The 19,764-nt window shown below is 39.3% G+C and overlaps 1 protein-coding gene across 14 annotated transcripts in view; it reads right to left on the reverse strand.

Annotated features, from left to right (window-relative positions):
• Positions 1–19,764, reverse strand: part of adgrl2b.1 (adhesion G protein-coupled receptor L2b, tandem duplicate 1) — a 124,527-nt gene that overhangs the window by 78,754 nt on the left and 26,009 nt on the right. For all 14 annotated transcript variants that reach the window (XM_081598692.1, XM_081598699.1, XM_081598701.1 and 11 more), the window contains exon 2: positions 14,951–15,165. In XM_081598692.1, the coding sequence (XP_081454818.1) occupies positions 14,951–15,026 (76 nt within the window). In that variant the 5' untranslated portion in view covers positions 15,027–15,165. The remainder of the gene's footprint in view (positions 1–14,950; positions 15,166–19,764) is intronic.

Here is a 19,764-nt window from a genome sequence, read left to right on the forward strand (position 1 = left end):
GGGCCATTTTATTAAAACCTAGATGCTATCACACCATATAGAGGTATTTCATTGTTTCTGAAAGATAAAACCAGATATATTAGGACGGCCTGTGGAGGTCTATATATTACCGCAATGATGCTCAATACAAAATAGTAAGTAGGTTTGGACATAAATTTAGATTTTGACAGTTGTTGAATAGTGAGTTCACTGGTTTTGTTTAAAACATAATAAAATGTAGTAGATAGTGACCGAGCATAATCTAAAGGGTTGTTAAAGGTTCATGATGCAGTGCAGTGAGGTGAAGGGAAAAGAAACCATGTACCAAAAGAGCAGGGATTGGAATAGAGTTGATTTGTTTGAGTTTTCTGTAACGCACTATGGGAGTAGCACATTAGTAGTCTTTGCTGCTCATTTAGACAAATCACTCCATTTGTTTCCGGACCATGGTGTCCTTCTAAAAGGTTAGTATGCCACTCTTTACTATTCCCACAGAACTGGGCAATATAAAAGTTGCTCAGGAGATTTTTCTGTGTTATCAACAGTATTTTGAAGTTGGAAGGTCACTTCTTTGCCATTATTCTAATCTTTAATTTTAGATTGCCAAAATCAAACACACTTTGACTACTGCTAGATTTAAGTGCAGGCTTTGACTTGACCACCCCAAAACGTTCATATTATTACTAGCCTAGCAGAAACATATTGATAAAACGATTTTCAATAATATTTAAACCTTAATTTTCCAGGGATGTAGTTTTTATGTGAATAAGAGGCAAAAAAAAGAAAGAAAGAAAAGTAATACTTAATACTTATTCTTGTCCATCAGAGTTTTAAATATATGTTAATTTTATACTTTCTTAATTTTTTCACGTTTGTTTTGTGAAGAATGAAACGGTTGCAGCTTTGTTGCAAGTTGCAGCTTGCTATTTCTCAGAGAACCCAGACACTCGCTTTTGTTGTAAATCTCCAAATTAGTTTTGAAGCCAGCAATCAATATGCTAAAACATTATGGACTTGCACGGTTTAAAGTTAACAAAAATTATGTTACTGGTTAGGCCACTGAACAAAAATGAGCAGGTTGGTCCAATGATATGATTTGTTTAATCCAGAGAAGAAAATGACATTTTATATTTTTAAGAGGCTTATGACCCTTCCCCTTTAATCGTTTTATTCCTGTGGGCTTGCAGAGAAAATAAAAAAAGAAAAAACCTGAAGAAAAAAAAAAGCATCATTTAACCCATGTCAGTTAAAAGATGATAAAATGATGAACATAGTAACATAGTTTACAAACTGACTTTGAGATGTATGGGTCTCAAAGTCCCATACATGTGTATTGTTCTATCACAATACACATAGCATTAGCACCACAATTAGCAAAACATACCCCAGATGAATATAGGGTAGTGCATTTGAATGATGCCGAATTATTGTATACGTTGGTAATATACGTTGGTTATGTTCTGCATCGTAAATTTGCAAATAAATTAAACAAGTAGAGTTGAACAATGTATCGAATCAATTTCAGCACGTGCAACATCCCGCATCCACCCATGAATAGACAGCTTGGGGTTAGGTGCCTTGCCCAGAAGCACATCAACATGTGACTTGAGGACGCCAGAATTGAACCTACAACCCTCCAATTAGGAGCTCGTTACTCGACTTTACTGAGCCGCAGAGTATCCATGTGTACGCTTTGCCACAAACGATGCACAGAGAACACGGTGGGTTACTTAGCCTCTCCAGAACATCCAACTCATATGCAGGCCCTTGCAGATAAGAATTTCTTGCAGAACTTGCAGGCTGTAATGACTTAATTTGGTCACAATAATTAAGATTTATCCTCCATATCTCTGACCCTCTGGGTGAACATCAGAAGATAGACGAAGCTTCATTACATTACTAATACATGTAAGCCTCTAAATTCACGAGGGCCATGACAGGAATAATTCTGGTGAGGATGTAGTAAACTATAATGTTTGGCCCGTTTCCCTAGTACATTAGTCTGATTAAAGTAAAATATAATCCCTCATAATTTACTGAGAAAACATCCCTCCCACACTGATACAAATATCTATTACGAAGGATAAACATTTAGAAGAAGGTAATGTTCAGCTTAGAACATGAAAAATCTCCAATGCCCTCCTGGGAGAGCGGCGCTTTGACAGAATTAGTTCATTGCTTGTTCAATATCCAACATATTGTTGCATCTCTTCAGGGAAGTTGATGAAACACACAGAAAGAGGTAAGTTCGGCTAACCCTCCAGAGTTCAGCAGGGTTATAGTTTTGTGGGTTTGATCTGCCCTGAGTGATGCCTAAGCCCCCTTGAAGCCCACATTTTACCCTTGCACTTAAACCCCAGCTGGATTTTCCACGCTAGAAACGTCTGTGGGTAAGTCAGGTGCCTTCCCGGAGGATAGAGAGAAAGAAAAGAAGAGGATGAAGCAGAAAGGAGAAGTGGTGTTGGTGGGGGTGAGTTAGTCTCCATCACATGCTCGTCTCTGTTCTTGTTTGCCGGGGCAGAGTTCCCCTTAACCAACCCCCGCCTCCGTTTGCCCGATCCTGCATGTGTGGAGCCGAATCAGGGTGTAAGGAGAAGCTGCAACTGGAACACGGATTACATGAATAATGAGGCTGAGACCACAATGATGACTAGAGATCAGGCTTTAGCTGAGAATAAATGGTCAATTCAGTTTCATCATGGTTTCTGAAACTGTCACACTATCACTCCTACTGGACTGGCTTGTTTCTTGAGATTACAAACTAATTCACTTGAGATTGAAAGGCATTTTATGCAGGCTTCCCTGTTTTTGATTTTTTTGTGCTTAATTTGTTTTTATTCAAACATAAGACTTTTTTTTTGGCTGCACATGCAAAAAAAAAAGTTTTTTTCATGCCTTTGTTATTATGCCATATGTTTTTCATCGAACGCATGTTTCCTTCTGCATTAAAATGCAACTTTTAATGCAATTAAGGCCGAGTCTGTGCTGACTTAGATTAATGGGCTGATTTTTATCAGCAATCTCTTCAAGAGGCATCCTGAGTTTCCTACTAACTCTGCTCATCCTGCAGGAATCTCTTTTCTAGAATGCCGACTCTGCAGCAACCTAATTTAAAAAATGTGTTGGTCACATCAGCGTGTGCTTGCACTCTGTCCTCTTTTAGGACATTTAAGCTGGCACTTGCACAATCTCAATGAAACCGAGCACCCACAGTTTCGAAATACACAGGACTGACTGGAAGAAATTAACATAAAAAATTATGATAACCTACATCCCCCTCATGTTTGACAATTTCTAAATAACAAATGCAACTTATAAAACTTACATAACACGTATCAAGTTCGACACCCTGATGGAATTCCTGACTGTTTTTCACAAAGCCATTTTGTTCTGGGTTAATTAAGCAGTTCAGCTAATTTATTTTTACATTTATAGATCTCAATGCAGGGCCTGTGACCATCAGGGCCTGTGACCTTGCCTTCCTACGTATCGGCAGTAGCATCGGCAATCTCTATGGAATCTAATTCTCTATCCATATTATCTTTAGAATTGTCTGAAATTGTAAGAATAGAAAGCCTGTCTAGTTTGTAGTACAGTAACTAGGTGACTTTTGAAGAGAATTGGTTGGACTTAACTTAGAGGTAGCAGAGTATAGGGGGCTGAATTAAAATGTCCACCACACCTCAGATTTTGACTCATCACAAAAAAAAAAAACAAAAAAAAACTTTGCAACTATGCTTTATTTTGTCTCGGTGTATCACACTAAACCATATTAAAAGACTTTAAAGTAGTAATGCAATGAAAAGTTAAAGGGGTATAGAAATCCTTTCCAATGCACTGTACACTACCTGACTTTGTGGACCCAAGCGCAACGCTGTTGGGAGTCTTAGAGAACTTCAGAAAGTCGATGGAAAAAAAAATAAAAAATACATTCCTTGGCAATAACCCCCTGCTATCTCTGCAACGCTGACCACTTTGATTGACTTGAGCGCGATGACCTTGCCCCATTCCCTTCCACCAGCATTCCAGTCAATGCGAGCAGAAAACAGCAGTGCTGATAACAGATGCCCAGATGGGGAGATCTAGATGACAGACAGCTTCCTGCTCCTCATCTTCGATGAGACCATTGTGCCGTGCACACTCAATGAGGATATATGCTGCAAGAGGTCAATACTGATAGTGTAAGGCAAACAAAAACGTTCTTTGTGCGTGGCTGTTTCGCCGACTTTTTCTCTGCCTCTGTAGTTATTCAATTTCCTGCACAGCAAGAGAAGGCCTCCTTATCTGGGACTGTTTATACCTGCAAATCGGCTGGTGGCCTTTTGTTTGCAGGTGACCTGCCCTCAGGTGACATTTAATTCCTAGACAAAAAAAAAATGTGGTCATGCTCTATAGCACAGACTCAGCTCTGAGGAGATTAGTAAAACAGTGACTGCAACAGAGGCACATTCATGGGCTGTACTGAGAGCTAGCCAGCAGACCTAACACACATCATTACACTGACTCACATCATATATGACTGTCTGCCATACAAGAGCAAAAGGCAAAAAGAAACCAGAGCTGGCTGAGGAGCCAGTTTTGTCCTCCTTTTTTTTTTTTTTTTTAAACTTACTAGTCCCTCTGCCTCAGTCTCTGCAAACAAAGAAACATGTCACAAAAAGCCAAAGTTGTCAAATCCACAATGCTTTTTATTGATTGCCATATTTTTCTACTGTCAACATCCGTTTTAACTCCATCGCTTGCGGTGCAAAACACAACCATCAGTAGAAAATGTGAGATGTGAGCAGTTATGACATTTTTGATTCAGAGCAGCGACGACAGGTAGAGACAAATGCATCATTTTGGAACAATTTTCACACAGAGTAAATAGAACTGTAGTCTCCTTTTATTCCCCTCCCTCACAACGAGCCGCTTTTTTTGTCCAAACGGCAGACACACTTTATGTGTCTACTCGTCTTGACAAATTACTGTTCCAACTCTGTCAGGATTAAAAACAAAGCAGTTGAAGAGGTAGTGCTTAAAAACATCCTGCTGCAGGTATTCAGAGCACCAACTGGCTTTGATTGCTTTTACTCAAAAGTGCTTTATGGTATACACTTTTGTTGTTGCCTGTTTGTTTAGCTGTTGTGCTTTAGATTAGTTATGACGTGCCTTTAAGCTATTTAAAATTTCTGTGAACATTAAAAAAATCGCAATAAAACCGAGAGAGGTTCTTGTTGGCTCTGTGAACGCTTTTGTCTCCGTTTCAAAAGGTGATTTCTGCTGTTGGAAAACACATCCCAAGACACCATGAAAGGCGAGAAGATTCCTGCATCTTTTTATATTGTTATTGAACCCCTACTGTTTCCCTTCAAGATTAAATGTTATACTTTGTTTTGACAGCTGAGCCCTGTTCAAAACAACGCCTTGCAGCGAGCAAAGTTTCAAATCCGAGGCAAGCTACTTCACGGCTTTGAGCCGGACTCATCCATTACTTGAATGAGGCAGCCTGGAGAAAGAGAGAGAGGAAAAAAAAGAAGAAATTCTTAGACAGCATTTAAGAAAGGAAAGCGCGAGGTGGGCATGTGGTCCGGTGTTTATACAACTTGTTGCCATACAACAGTGGAGTTGTATGGCGGTGGAGTTGCTCACAGATACTGCTAGCAAATGAAGATTTAAGGCACGCTTTGCAAATAGAATGAAACTGCCAGACAACCTGTGCGTCTCTGAGCCCATTAAATTAAGCGCCTGTTCATCAGCTCGCCGTATAACTGACTTTTACAATCCTGTCTTAAACACACAATAACGGCTAAGCCTCTCCTCAGGTTTGGGGAAAGAGTTACACACCAACACTCAAGCGCTGGATGGAAACATCTCTCTTTGCTTTCGCTTTGACCAAAAAACGCACTCAGGAAATGGCCGTTGCAATAAATCTAGGATGAACCCATTGAGGCTGATATTGTATTTCATTTCCTCAGAGTGAAACCCGGATCCTGGATATTCGCGTGGGTCTGGCTCATTTCAATTTCATGTTCTCCTATGGTTCCAAACTTTCCAGGATATTATTAAAATAATAAAGGGCGATGTCATGCAGAAATATATCTGGTGAGGTTTGCAGAAGCTTGCAATGCCGCTGCATCAGGCAGGAATACAGACAAAATACAGTGCCTTATAAAAGCATTGAATGTTTTCACATTCTACCAGATTACAACCACAAAAACAAGAGAGAGTAGTCCATAATTCTAAAGTGGAACAAAGTAGTAACGTACTTTTCTAAAAAAAAAAAAATCTTTCCTAATAAAAATCAGAAACTGTGGCATGTATTTGTATTTAGTCATCACATTTTTACTTTGTATAACCACCTCCAAGTCTTTAGGGATCTGATTCCTCCAGTTTTGCATGTATATGAAGAGACTGAAATTTGTGTCCATTGTTCTTTGCAAACAAAGCTTAAGCTCAGTCAGACTAGAGTTTAGCTGCATACTTTTGACTGGATTTAGGTCTTTGACTAAGCCTTTTTAACGCATAAATAAGCTTTTCACTACACTATTACATAGTAGCTCTGGCTGTATGTTTTAGGGTCTTGTTGCAAGGTGAACTTCACCTTTCCTGTAAGTCATTTAACAGGTTTTCCTCCAGAATTAATGAGTAATTAGCTCACCCCATCTTCGCATCAACAGATCAGCTTTCCTGTCCCTGCCGAAAAAAGAAATGCCACAGCATAAAGCTGTCACCACAGCTTTTCATGCTGAAGCTGGTGTTTTGGAGATGACGATCAGTGTTCATCATTCCTGATACATTTGTGGCTGTTTTTTTGTTTTAATAAAAGGTTAAAAATAAATAAATATATAAAATCGCCATGTTGTTTGTTATAGAGCCAATGCACAAACGACTCTTGAAGTGTGGCATAGCACAAAAAAAAAAAAAAAATGAAAAAGAGTTTAGCTAAAAAGACTTAAACAAGCTTAGCACAAGCATGGGACTGAACTGAACTGAGCTGAATAGAGCAAAACAGAACAGAGAATTCAGCGATGAACAAAGAAAATCCAGGAACTTAAATAGCGAGAGAAACAGTAGTGTAACATAACTAAGATGGGGCAACACAGGTGAGTTCAATGGGCTTAATTACAGGGACATAGAAACTGAAATGAGACAAAATGGGAATTGGAACCAAAAGGATAAAACAGGCCTGACAGGAATCTAAGATAATGAATACAAATACACAAGACGTGTAACACTAAGAAACTAAACATAAGGAAACATAGCAACACCTTCTAGACAGTGACAGCAAACCTAAATAGCACTAATGAAACTAATGAGGATGATAAATAAAAAGAAAACCAAAACACTATGACACTATGTGTTTTGGTAATGTAAAAGGAAAAAGGGGAAAAAAAACAATCCAGGCTTCAGAATAAACTATGAAACTAGGCATTTGGTCTGACTGAACCTGACTGGCAAGAAATATAAGGAACTGAACAGAATGACTAACCCAAATAAAACAGAAAGGGAATAACCTGACACACTATCTGGAATAACCTAGGAAAACTATCCAGAGAAGAAAACACTGGAGAAAACTGGAAACAGACCTCCCAGGAAAAGCGCATATTGCAAAAACTATTGAACATAAATAACCCATAATAAAAACCATAAGTCAAAAACCCAAACACCCACAAATCATGACAAATGTTCCTTTTCTTAGATTGTGTCATGCGAGATGTGCATCTCTGCAGCTCCTATAGAGATGCAACGAGCGTCTTGCTTGCTTTTCTGATTACTGCTCTTCTTGATTGATTGCTCTAGTCTGTTCATGTTCAATGGCATCTCTGCAGCGTTCTTTGGTCTTTATGATGCTTTGTTCACAAATGTCCTCTTACAAACCTCAGTATTTTTGAGTGCAGCTGTCTTTATACTCAGGTTAGGTTACTCACATGATTCCATTTTCTTATTGGGTTTTATGTAGGGTAATAAAGGAAAAGGGGATGATTCCAAATACAGACCACACTTTACACATTCAAAATGTAAAAAAGTAGAAATTCAGGTTCTTTTTTTTTTTCCTTCCACTGAGTAATTATGCACTACTTATCTCCTGGTTTATCACACATAAACCTAATAAAATACAATGAAGTTTATCAATGTAACATGACAAAAATGTATTTTCCTTATGCTCTACTTTTTGCGGCTGTATCACATTAAAACGCTACTAAATATGTAAATGCATTTAAGTTTGTGGTGTGAGTGTTATGAATACTTGTGCAAGACACTGAACTCTATCAGTCATTAGTTAAAAATTTTTTTTTTTTAGAAAAATTAATAATGAGACCATTTCTCCATCTCCACGTGTCTTCCAAGCAGCAGGAAAGTCCATCCAGTCCAGATGATGAACCCCTGCCCTTATTTCTTGAACTACTTCCAGTTGGGCAGAATTTCAATGAAGCACTGATATATCACATTTTTCCTTCCTCTACGCTTGTTCTCACCACACAGATTGACCAGTCATCTGTGAATCTCCCACGGTTTAGCAGATAATTCATGATCGCCCTACCATGGACCCGCAGCATTCAATATGAATCATAAAACGGCAAGCCAAGCATATCAATGGATGACAGACTGGTTGTGTATGGCCCGGGGCCAGAGAGAAGTTGGAGCACAATGGCCTCCCCCCTCAGCTCTGTCAAGCCCAAGACTGGAAATACCAGCGTGGCACGAGGGAGGGCCCTCCGTCAGCACAATGTATGGCACCGCTTGACACAAATGTTGTGCCGAGACGTGGCGTTAACCTTTGCAACCTTTTGGGGGAGAAACACAAGCATACTGGTGTGTTCAGCAGAGGGGTCTCTCACTATCAACAAAAAACTCCTCAGCGAGAGGCGTACAGTGTGTTATCCAGAGAGGCAGGGGTTCACAAGTGGCAGAATTGATGTTGTGAAACAGCTCCTCGGAAATAAAGTGCCTAATTTTTTTGTACATGTTTTTTTTTTTTTTCTACACAGTTTATCATTCAAAAACAAAATACAGCTGAAAGTCTTTTCCCTACATTTATTTGTGCTGGAACAACGTCTCAAGACCTTGGCAAACACTCCTCAACTTTGATCCTCATTTCTATAGATGTACAACACCTATCAAATACAAGCCACTTAATTTTTTGCAGCAGACCTTTGTGCAGTGTTGTGAAAGAAGCTCAATTTAGACCATTTTATAATAAAACTCAGACAAGTGTTGACATTTTATGACACAGCCCCTCCCAAACTCGTCTTTCTTTCCTTTAATGACTCAGATAGCGGCTCGTGTTCAGCCGCTGCAGATAAACCGCTCTTCGCTTGCTCCCCCTTTGTGGCTGCTCTCTTTGAATCAGGTCGTCGTCTTTAATATCTTTAGACAGGAGCACCGTAGCGGTTTTAGAGATATACAACAGTTTCCAATACCTGCATGACCTACTTCCCTCTGGGTAGAAGTATCGTTTTATAGGCAGGTTATAAAATGCTACGAGGAAGTGAGTGGAAAGAACTACAAATCAGGCAGGCAAGGAACAAGCCATATGTCTTGCAATAAGTAATCATACCCTTTTGTCAAGTTTCTATTCCAAACGTTTATGTATTTTATTAGGATTTGAATAATTCAGTCAGATTATCAATTAGATTTAGTGCTGAACTTTGACTAGGCCGTTTCAACATACAATTATGCTTTGATCCAAGCCTTTTAATTTTACTCTTGCATATGCATCGAGCAAGCCGATTAAATTTGAGCAGTTTTCCTGCGAATGATGAAAAGCATCCCACAACACGATGCTGCCACTGCCATGTTTTACCATGAGCCGTTTCTCTCCACACAAAGTTCAGTTATGGTCTCATCTGACCAGAGCACCTTCTTGTTGATGTGTCTTTTACTTGGTTGGTGTCCAGTCCCTCCAGAGATACCAAAAGCCTCTTGGCTGTTTCTCTGATTATAGTTCACACAGACTATTTACTAAATATGTGACTTCTGAAGGCAGGACATTGGACTGGATTTTTCTAGGGGTATTGATGTAAAGGGGCATGGATACACACATACAGTCGTCCTTTTGAGATTTTTCATTATAAAAGATCTTAAGAAATTGTGTATTCACTCAAAATTATGCAGTACTTTGTGTGAGCCTATAGTTCGAATAAAAATGCATTGTAATTTGTGGTCGCATATAGCCAAATGTGGTTGCATATGAAGAGATTAGAAACAACAAGGTTTAATTAAAATGGCATTTAAATAGCTTTTTAATGAAATCAGTCACAAATAATTCCATCAGTCATTGCAATTTCATCTATTTATCTGGAGTAATTACCTCCCACACAGTAGTTTTCTCTTCTTAATCTTCCATAAAAGGACAGGATTATGATTTCCATCCCACCCACATAAGATCCAAAATTGTTTTTTACTATTTTAAAGTTCACATTTCCTCCCCTTCTCACCTGAAGCGTAAATAAATCCACTAAGTTTTTTTGTTTTTGTTTGTTTTTTAGGTTCTGTGTAGATTCCTGTGGGGCTATACTGGCTTGTTTTGCTGCTCAGTTCCCCAGTACGTGTGCAACACAGCCACTAACTGTGCATGTTTACTGAACAAGAAGTATAAGGTACATGCATCTCTACTGCTCTGCTTGTTAGCTCCCTGCTTGCTGCAGAGAAAACAATATTACGAAACCATTGACTGTGCATCCAAACAATGAGTTGAAGCTTGTTGTGAAGATCTGCAATGCTAAAAGAGCTGCAGATCCCTGAGTTATGAGTATCCTAATGTGTAAGACATTCATATGACACACTGTTAATATATGAAGGAGAGCCAGTTCGAGTATTAGATTTGATGTGCTGAGAATAATAACAAAGACGTATGCAAAACCTAATTTGAAATATACTGCAATTTGATGAGGAATATCCCAAACTAGAAAAAGTCTGTTGGAAAAAAAGTAAAGTTGTTTTTCAAGATTCATTTTTGTATTTGTGTTTTCATTAAAAAGGTCAGCTTTCAGTTAATTTAACAATTTCTCAAATCTTAATAAGCTCGTTAGTGCAATGGCGTGTTCCCACTCATAATTATTAAACCCCAGGTGAGGAAAATTTCTGAGGTTTATTTCTGTCCTCCTCAAACCTTGTCCCAGCAATCAGCACCCATAGGCTCCTCTAAGCAGCTGCCCAGCACTCTGATAATTAAAATAATTGATGCCCATAAAGCAGTAGATGATAGTGAAGTCGTGCTCAGGTAGCCATTTCCTTGCTCTGAGATCTAATTAAGGGACGGTGGTTAACAGGAGCAGTGGAGGTGTGGAGTGGAGATGTTTAAAAAAAAAAGAAAAAAAGATGCCAGACAATGAAATTCAAATCCTTGTTTGACTGCTGAAGACCTACTGGAACATCTAGATTGAGCAGTAAGATGCAAGCAACAGCTGCACAAACACATCCTCAAAACAAATACAAACAGAAGAAGAAAAGCATTCTTTCATCCCGATCATAAACTTCATTACTAAAGATTTACAGATGAATATTCTCACAAGGCTGATTTATTTTGCAAGGAAGTCATGTGGAGTGACAGGAGGAAAATAAAATGTTTGAAGACAAAAGTCAGCAGGATTTGTCAAAAACATCGTTAACCACAACAGGGCATTAATCATGGAGTCGGCTTGTGTGGAAGTGACGGGCACTGATGATGTTTCATCAGACCTTAATGCAATAATAAAAAAAATCTGGTTTTCTAAAAACAGTATTTAAAAACTTGAATATTAGAGGTTTTAGGGTACATGCACAGCCTACAAAGAATACAGTAATGAGAAAAAGTTTCTTCTGCCTAAACTTACCGTCTGATTGGGCCATCTCTAAAACCTGCGACTACTCTAAAACCTTTTTTTGTAACCATTCAAAGGTGGACTTCTTAGTTCTTTGGATCATTGTCCTGCTGTACAACTGAAGAAGGCTTGAGTTTAAGGTAGCAAACCAATGATTGGCTACTCCATGTTTGACAGAGAAGCAAAAACAGTAGAAATTTGTAAGGGACAAACACTTTTTCATTCTACATTAACTGCCATAACAGCTACTTTCTGTGCAAAACATGACTTATGTGTGCACCTCTACTTAACATGGATGTCCTTCCAAAATAGTATAAATATTTTTAAAAAGCCATATTTCACAATGGAGCTATATGGGTACGAGATGAATTCTGAAGCCCACTCATTCTGCACAGCCAAAGAGTCCGTCTGCAGGCAGACCTAAAAAAACAAAAAAACAAACTCATGCATGTATTTTGACTCAATAGGAAGACTGAGTAAAAACTAGAGAAAGAAAAAACGTAAAAAAAAAAAAAAAAAAGTTGGCTAGTAACAAAAATCTGTTATAAGCCGTCAACAAGTTACCAGTGATCTACCAGACTGTCCAAACTTCCCTTCCCCCCCCCCCCCTTTTATTTCTCTCTTGCATTTTTGAAACACAAGAGAGGGAAAAAAACAACGTAATGCCTTTTGAAATCAATTAATTTGTTTACTTCAAGAAAAAAATATTGTTGGAAACATTTTTGTCTATCTCTAGAGACATTTTAGTCTCCACAGTCATAAATCTCAACTAGTTTAATTTTGGTTTTTTGCATTTCATTCAGATGATAAACTGCTGTTCCTTCTCACCGCCAGAAGAGAAAGAAAACGTAGACTGGAAACTACTTCTTTTTTTTTTTTTCAGGTATGTCAGTGAGTATTTCAAAGTTAGGCTGGGGTGTTTTGGGTGAAAATCATAACCTGATTATACCCTCTCCTAGTGAGGGACAGGAGGTAATTATCAGGTGGAGTTTGCATTGCAGGGACGCTGATGGAAACATAGATCATAAGCGGCAGGATGCAGGCCCTCAGGGCTGGACGGGCTGAAGGTGAGTGGCATGTGGATAGAATTGGATATTGTTTTCAGATGGATTCACACACTCACACACACACGCACACACACACTCCTTTATTGACGGATTGGCAAATATGCATTCTTGGGCCTGAGAGCCTTCACATCAACTTGAAACCCAAAACCTGCCCTTTCTGCATACCAAAGCAGTGTTCCTCTTAAAGAAATTCAACAAGACTATTCAACTCAGTTTCCAAGCCAGGCCAAATCAGGGGTCTATTCTTCAAGAACCTCAGCAAGCCCTTCTTCCATTTTACCTAATCTAACAAAACAAAAAAGCTGCATTACTACTAGAGAGACAGCTGGAATAAGGTCCTCTGTAGCAGGCTGCCATTGTTAACAAACTGTCTACCAGAGCCAGATCTAAAATGGAACTGGAAAAGAAATCTATCACAGAACAGCAAGAGGGAGAAATAATGCAAATCCCAAATTGAAAAAGAGTCCCCTAACAAAAAACTTCTTCAACATCTATCTGTAATAAATGCTTGGCACGCAACTATGTGATTTCAGGTTACTTTGTCTCACCGTACAAAAGGGTCTGAAAGGGAAAGACGGAAATGATCATCATTAATTCAGACACACCAACCATCAGCAGTGGTGACGGGCGTATAACTGATGGGTGTGTTTTGTCACAACACTTGTAATTACAGCCAAATATGTTAATCAAAAGCAAAGGAAGGGAGAAGAAGCTGAAATAAAAAGCAGAAAAGAGAAAAAAAAGCAGTTTGAAGGTTTCATTTGGGGATTTGTAACAAGTCCCTTGCTCTTGTGCACGACTTTTGAGGGTTCCATGTTCGCAGGGTGCCTCAGATCAATTTTTATCAAGGTGAGAATAAAAAATGCATAAGTTCTTTGAGAATCTGGTTCATCAAAGTACACTCTCATAATCTATAATGAATCTTGTGGAGCAGAAAAGGTGTCATTTTTCAGACTTTACTGGCAGAGAACAATGACAGCAGTTTCAAGTGCCTCTGCTAAAGAAAATACTTTTTTTTTTATTTATAAGAAGCCAGAAAATATCTAGGCAGTTCTGTTACAAAGCTATACCAAAGTTTTAAAACTGAACAAATCTCCCATCGTGCCATTCCTGTGGTTTCAGATCATTTTGTAAAAATTGTCAAAGTGGGATTTTTTTCTGGCAGTGTTACCCCTCCCCCTATTATTGCTACCCACAGCTGGTCAGGTGGCTGAAAGAAGGCTTCCAAAAGTTTTGGGAACTAAAGGAGCAATACTATTTATTAATGTGATATGGACCTAAAATGTCAGCACCATATGTCGTGGTATTTAATTAAAAAAACTATAAAGGTGACTCTAACAACTGTTTCGAAAGTTATTATTGTTTATTGGACAGTAAATAAATTAGTCACTGCCAACAGTCTGAGATTTCGAGACATAGATACTGCTCCAGGCAAATATGCTACCTTAAAATACCATACCTATATATGTATTAACATAAAAATATATACAATTACCACTTTCACCTGCATAAGTTATAAATACCATAACTGTTTCTAAAACATTGATTGGGCTATGTGGGCGGTTGCAGAAACCACCACTGGTTTTAAGAGCAGAATAACAAAATCATATAATACTCTGCACAATAGGTTGTTATAAACCTATTGTATAAACCTTGTTTTGTGTTTTCTTTTAAAAGCTAAATTTCTGCCTGAGAATATTTATCAAAATCAAACAATAACTAGATGGTACTAAACTGTAATAATTAATATGCTATAGTATTCAATAAAAAGAAAGTTTTGTTGCTTTTCTGTTTTAAATAAAAGCAATTACAAGAGCATTACATATTTCAGCTTTATAGTCTTGGGGTAATTACTGTGAAAGTATGGCAGTTTTATTCAAGGTTATCAGACCATGTGATTTTCATCCCGGTTTGTGCCTGGTCTAGAATAACATTTTAAAACTTCAAGGTTAAGCTCAAAGAAGACCTTGGCAACCTATCTGCCTGCTCTTCACTTCTCAAAAACAGCTTACAACAATTTTCACTAATACATTCCACACATTCATAATGCGTTGAATACTAAGATGCTTTTCCAAAGGTTGCCTGAAATCGCATTAATTCCACCTTCTGAGAACGTACCTTGTGTGCAGTGAAAGCACAGAAAAAGGAGCAGGAGGCAGCGCAGCACTGGACACCTCCACAGTGCAGAGGCCATCGTGTCGCAGTTAGCAAACGATCCGGATGACTGATGGGCTGATAACAGCGTTTCAAAGTGTCGCAGTCAGAGGACGGAGAGCCGGTAAACCTTCAGCGATCGGTACGTCTCGGAGAAGTATTGCTGAGCATCTTTTTGTCTAGAAGTAAACAAGAAAAGAGAAAAAAAAACTGTAAGAATTTAGTGACTGAATGGTTAACATTAGTGTGACTGTAGGGTCGGCAATTCAACATGTGAAAGACTCGAGAATTTATCAGCGGGTTGCGTTTGAAAAGAATAACAGCACATATCTGAACATCATGAATACCAACGTTCAAAAGGTTTGATCAAACGAGGACATGTTTAGAGTTCAAGTTCTTCCAAATCGGACTTGTTTTTTCTCACCACATGTTTATAAGGGTGCCAACATAACAGCAAAGCACATAACACACTTGAGCACTTATTCAGCACTGTACAATTACAACCAACTGTTTACTCTGCATTATTCTCCTACGTCTCTGTGCTTAACCTTCTACATTTGCTGCCAGATCACCGCAGGAGAAAAGCATGTCGCTCTGGCAACACGTTAATACAGGACGCCATTACAGACGAGGCGGCTTTGAGAGCTACTTTTGTTTCCTGCCTTATCAAGGGCCGGCAAAAACGGCCCTTTGTCTGCACAAGAAGCAAAAGGTTAGAGCCTGAGACAGACTAACACACAAGACAGATAAGCTGCTTACCAAAGTCAAACACCGGGGTAGGATGTGTTGTGTGTCACATGTGAAAGGCCACACTCACACACACACCCCCACGCATGCACACACACACACACACACACACACACACACACACACACACACACACACACACCCCCACGCATGCACACACACACACACAAACAAGCTTATTCATATGAGTGCTCGAACAAATACATAGCTAGCAATAGTTAAAGCATATCCTGGCTGGAATCATGTTCCCAAACTCCATTAGAGCAAAAAGAAAAAAAAAAAAACCATATTAGTTTGGTGTGTTTGTGATTCTCTATGCAGTAATAGTAGAGATGCACTGAGAAGTTGGGCAGTGAATCGAAACAGACAAATTTTCTGCTTGATCGACTCCGGATCAGATGGAAACCTAAAAATCCTATCTGTTTCTAATTAGTGAACGCACCGTTTTGACCACCCCACTGTGTGCTGAGAACACACTTTGGTTTGGACGTTGTAATTGAGTGACTGTGCTACCTGCTAATATAAGATAGTAAAGCCAGTTTAAACTTTTAAATTTAAAAAACTTTTTTTTTTTAATTCTTTAACCTTTCATTATAGTGTCACATTACCTCTGCTCCTAACATAAGTAATAGCCATTCACAGAAAGCTGAAAAAAAATTCAGACATTCTTACGTCTTCCCTAAGCTAATGTCTTTAAGAAAAGTCTGATTCATAATTTGAAATAAAGTTGGTCACAGAATGTCTGATTGGTGCATCTCTAAATAATACATCCACCCAATCCCACACATAGGTCACTTGCTACTTGTCTTCATGTAGAAGAGAGTAAATGTTCCCTGTTGCTGAATGTTGCTCCCTCTGAGCCACCTTTCAACTGCCGTGATTATTTTATAATGAACCCAAAATATGAGCAGCAGAGCAGTCAGCGCTGATCACTCTCTGGGCCTCGCTAATACACCTAGATATTTTTGGCAACATAAAAACCCCACAAAACATGGGAGAGCTTTCACATTAGCATACTCAGACATTATTCAAGCAAATATTGGGCATTTTAAATACGTGACCAGAACCCGGTAGAGGTGGAATAAAAGCTCGCTGGTTCTCCAAGCAGCCTGTCGAAGCTTGAAAATATTTATTTTTACTTGAGGTCACCCTGACCGAGCTATTGAGCTGCAAACTCTGAGCCAAGGAGACACACATGCGGCCAACTTAAAATTTATCAGCCAATCTTAGGTGGGTTTATGGGAATTGTGCTTTTATTTTTCTTGCAGTTGTTTATCTGGCAGTGGCGCCGAAGCAGATCAGATAAGAACAAAGAGGAGCAGGCTCGCTCTCCTGTATGGGAAGTCTGAGTCCGCGTCTGCTGATGCAGCTCTCAGTCCTCAGTTTACCAACACAGCTTCTACAGGTTCAATACTGAAGAGAGCAACTACACTCCAGAGACATGCCGGACTTCTGCAGCCACTTAATAATCCTCCAAATATGAGGTTTTAGACTGTGGCATAACCATAATAGTTGCTGACAGGAGAGGACTGGAGACTGTTGGGGACTGCTGGTCTAGGGGTGTGCCCCTGCCCTTCTGGTCTGCTGGACCTACTGAACTCCCGCCAAAGCCCCTCCAGACACCAGGGGATGAGATCCTGCACAGTCTTGAAGATGAAGTCTTGCCCTCTTCACCCCAGGGTCCTTTCTCCTGATCAGCTGCCGTCCTGCTGAGTAACATTTCCCCTCTCTCCCTTAAGCTGGTGGAGGACACAGCCATGTTCATCTTTTCTAAACAAAAAAAAAAAAAAAAACGTTTTTTTTTGGAGGGATTTCTGCACTGAATCGGTCCAGACTTGAGATAAACGGATTAGGCGATTAACATGAAGATGCTTTACACGAGCGCTGACAGACGCATCATAATTTCACATCAGGGAACGTGATGGGGGGGGAGTTGACGTAATTTGGTGGATGAGGGCCTCAATGCTTCCGAGCAGAACATTATTTTAAAAGGTAAATGAGTCACAGTTAACCCTTTAAGATACAGAAAAATCGTCTGCACTGAGCCACCCTACAGCCTCAAAACTGAGGTTCACACAGGGCCAGCATTTCTGCATAATGATCATCTGTAGAGATGCACAATCACTCTTCTTCTGGTTTTCTAAGTTCTGACCTGCCTCTTTCAATTATGACTAATTCAGCTTTTTTAAGAGAAAAAAATTTTCTGCACTTTGATAACAGCAGTAGTTTTGAAACCATCAGAAAGCATCTCGTTTAAAACCTCTATCTGAACTCAAAGGAATAAATCACAGAAATTCATCTTAAGTCATCATTGAAATATTAGCATATATCGTAATTGCGAAGGACTGCATGGATGCAATATTTTCTTGAATACTGTATCATAAATCTGATGCATTAATGCAATATGGGTTTTTACAATTTGAGAAGAGCGAGTAAACATGTGCAAATTGCAATTAGTGCTCCCCACATAACAGTTTTCAATAAAAACTTCACAATTAAAGGATTTCCTTCATGCAAATCAAATTTCAAATATTGTTGGCTGATGGGTGAAGCTGGTGGAAGGTTTTAATTATAGTTAGAGCTGTGCGATATATCTTTACTTAAGAACTCTCCTGTAAATCAGGATGACGTAATAATTTACAGGCCTACATCTAATCTTCCTCTATTATCTAAAATGTTTGAAGACATAGTAGCTAATCAAGTGTAGGTGCATCTTAACGGTGATTTCTCTCGGAGATGACGATGCTAAAACCGATGCTGAAACCTGACTGGAACCTGTCAGGTTCATAACAATTTAAAGTTTAAAGAAAGACGCAGATATTGCAGATTTATAAATATCACAAACTGTGATGTACAGTGTGACTATTTTTCATGAGTCCACACTTGCAACGCACACCAACACACTATAGATAAGGGACATTCATTTTGATCTGTGCATTAAGATCCCCTTCCTTAAAAACACACACCATATTCCCCAAGGTTTCCCTTCCATTAGCAGTCTATCTGTCTGGAGAAAAGGACGAAAGCCCCAGCAATGAAATGAAAAATGATTCACAAACATTCCTGACATCTGTTTTCTTTTGTCTCTCATGCCGACACAGTTGAAACCCAAGGAGAGAGATCAATCATCAGTTAAGATAATGGAGAAAATCACAGTCCACAGCAAATTTTTCACATCATCCTGATAGAAATAATAAACAAGCATTTAAAAATGGACAGCGAGCAATTAAAGGATAATTAAAACAAATGGACAAGAGGAGACGGCCCACATGTCTCAACATGAAATACAGGGCTGGCTGCAGCAGCCGCCTGAATGAATGCGAGGCTCCTTTGACAAAGCTTGCGTCTGCCTCACTCAAGCTGGAGAGGCGTCCGTTGAAAGAGAGATGGGGGAGAAAGAGGCGAGTGTGGGAGTTTCGAAGACGGAAGGGACTAAATAGCTGTGAGAGTTGAGGGGGGCGACTGGCAAAGGAGGCAAAGAATGGAAGGGGGAGAAAGAAACGGGGCGGTGGGGTCACTGAGGAGGATTGACAGGCTGTGAGTACGACCTGACCTTGTGAGTTTGCCTCCAAGTTTTCTCAACAGGCTTAGAGAAGACAAAAATAAAGCCCAGGAATGTTAATTTATTTTCAATTGTCAACGCCCAGAAGAGAGCGTCAAAGAGCGCATACATACATATCAAGTAAGACTGGAACAAAAAACTAATGTGCAAGTCCAAGTGTAGGCTGAAAATCTACAAGTGAAATAGAGACGTAGAGCTGTGGTGCTGGATCTTACCAACACAATGATGCGTCTTCCACTCAGTGAATAAGTACTAATTTGGAGAACTTTCTGCCTCCAACCCCCATGCCCTACATTCAGAAGCAGAGAAGACACATTCAAGAAGGGAATTTCAAACGCCAGAACGCGGTTGATGGACTAGAAACGAGAGACAGGAACTACAGGAACTAAGAAAACACAGCCTCAGGGAAATTTTCTTCCTGTCCTCGGTGCGCCATGATGTTTCGGGGGAACTCTTTTGTCATGACAGT

This window comes from Poecilia reticulata, chromosome 17, assembly GCF_904066995.2.
Source record: "Poecilia reticulata chromosome 17, P_reticulata-male-v2, whole genome shotgun sequence".
Classification (NCBI taxonomy): Eukaryota; Metazoa; Chordata; class Actinopteri; order Cyprinodontiformes; family Poeciliidae; genus Poecilia; species Poecilia reticulata.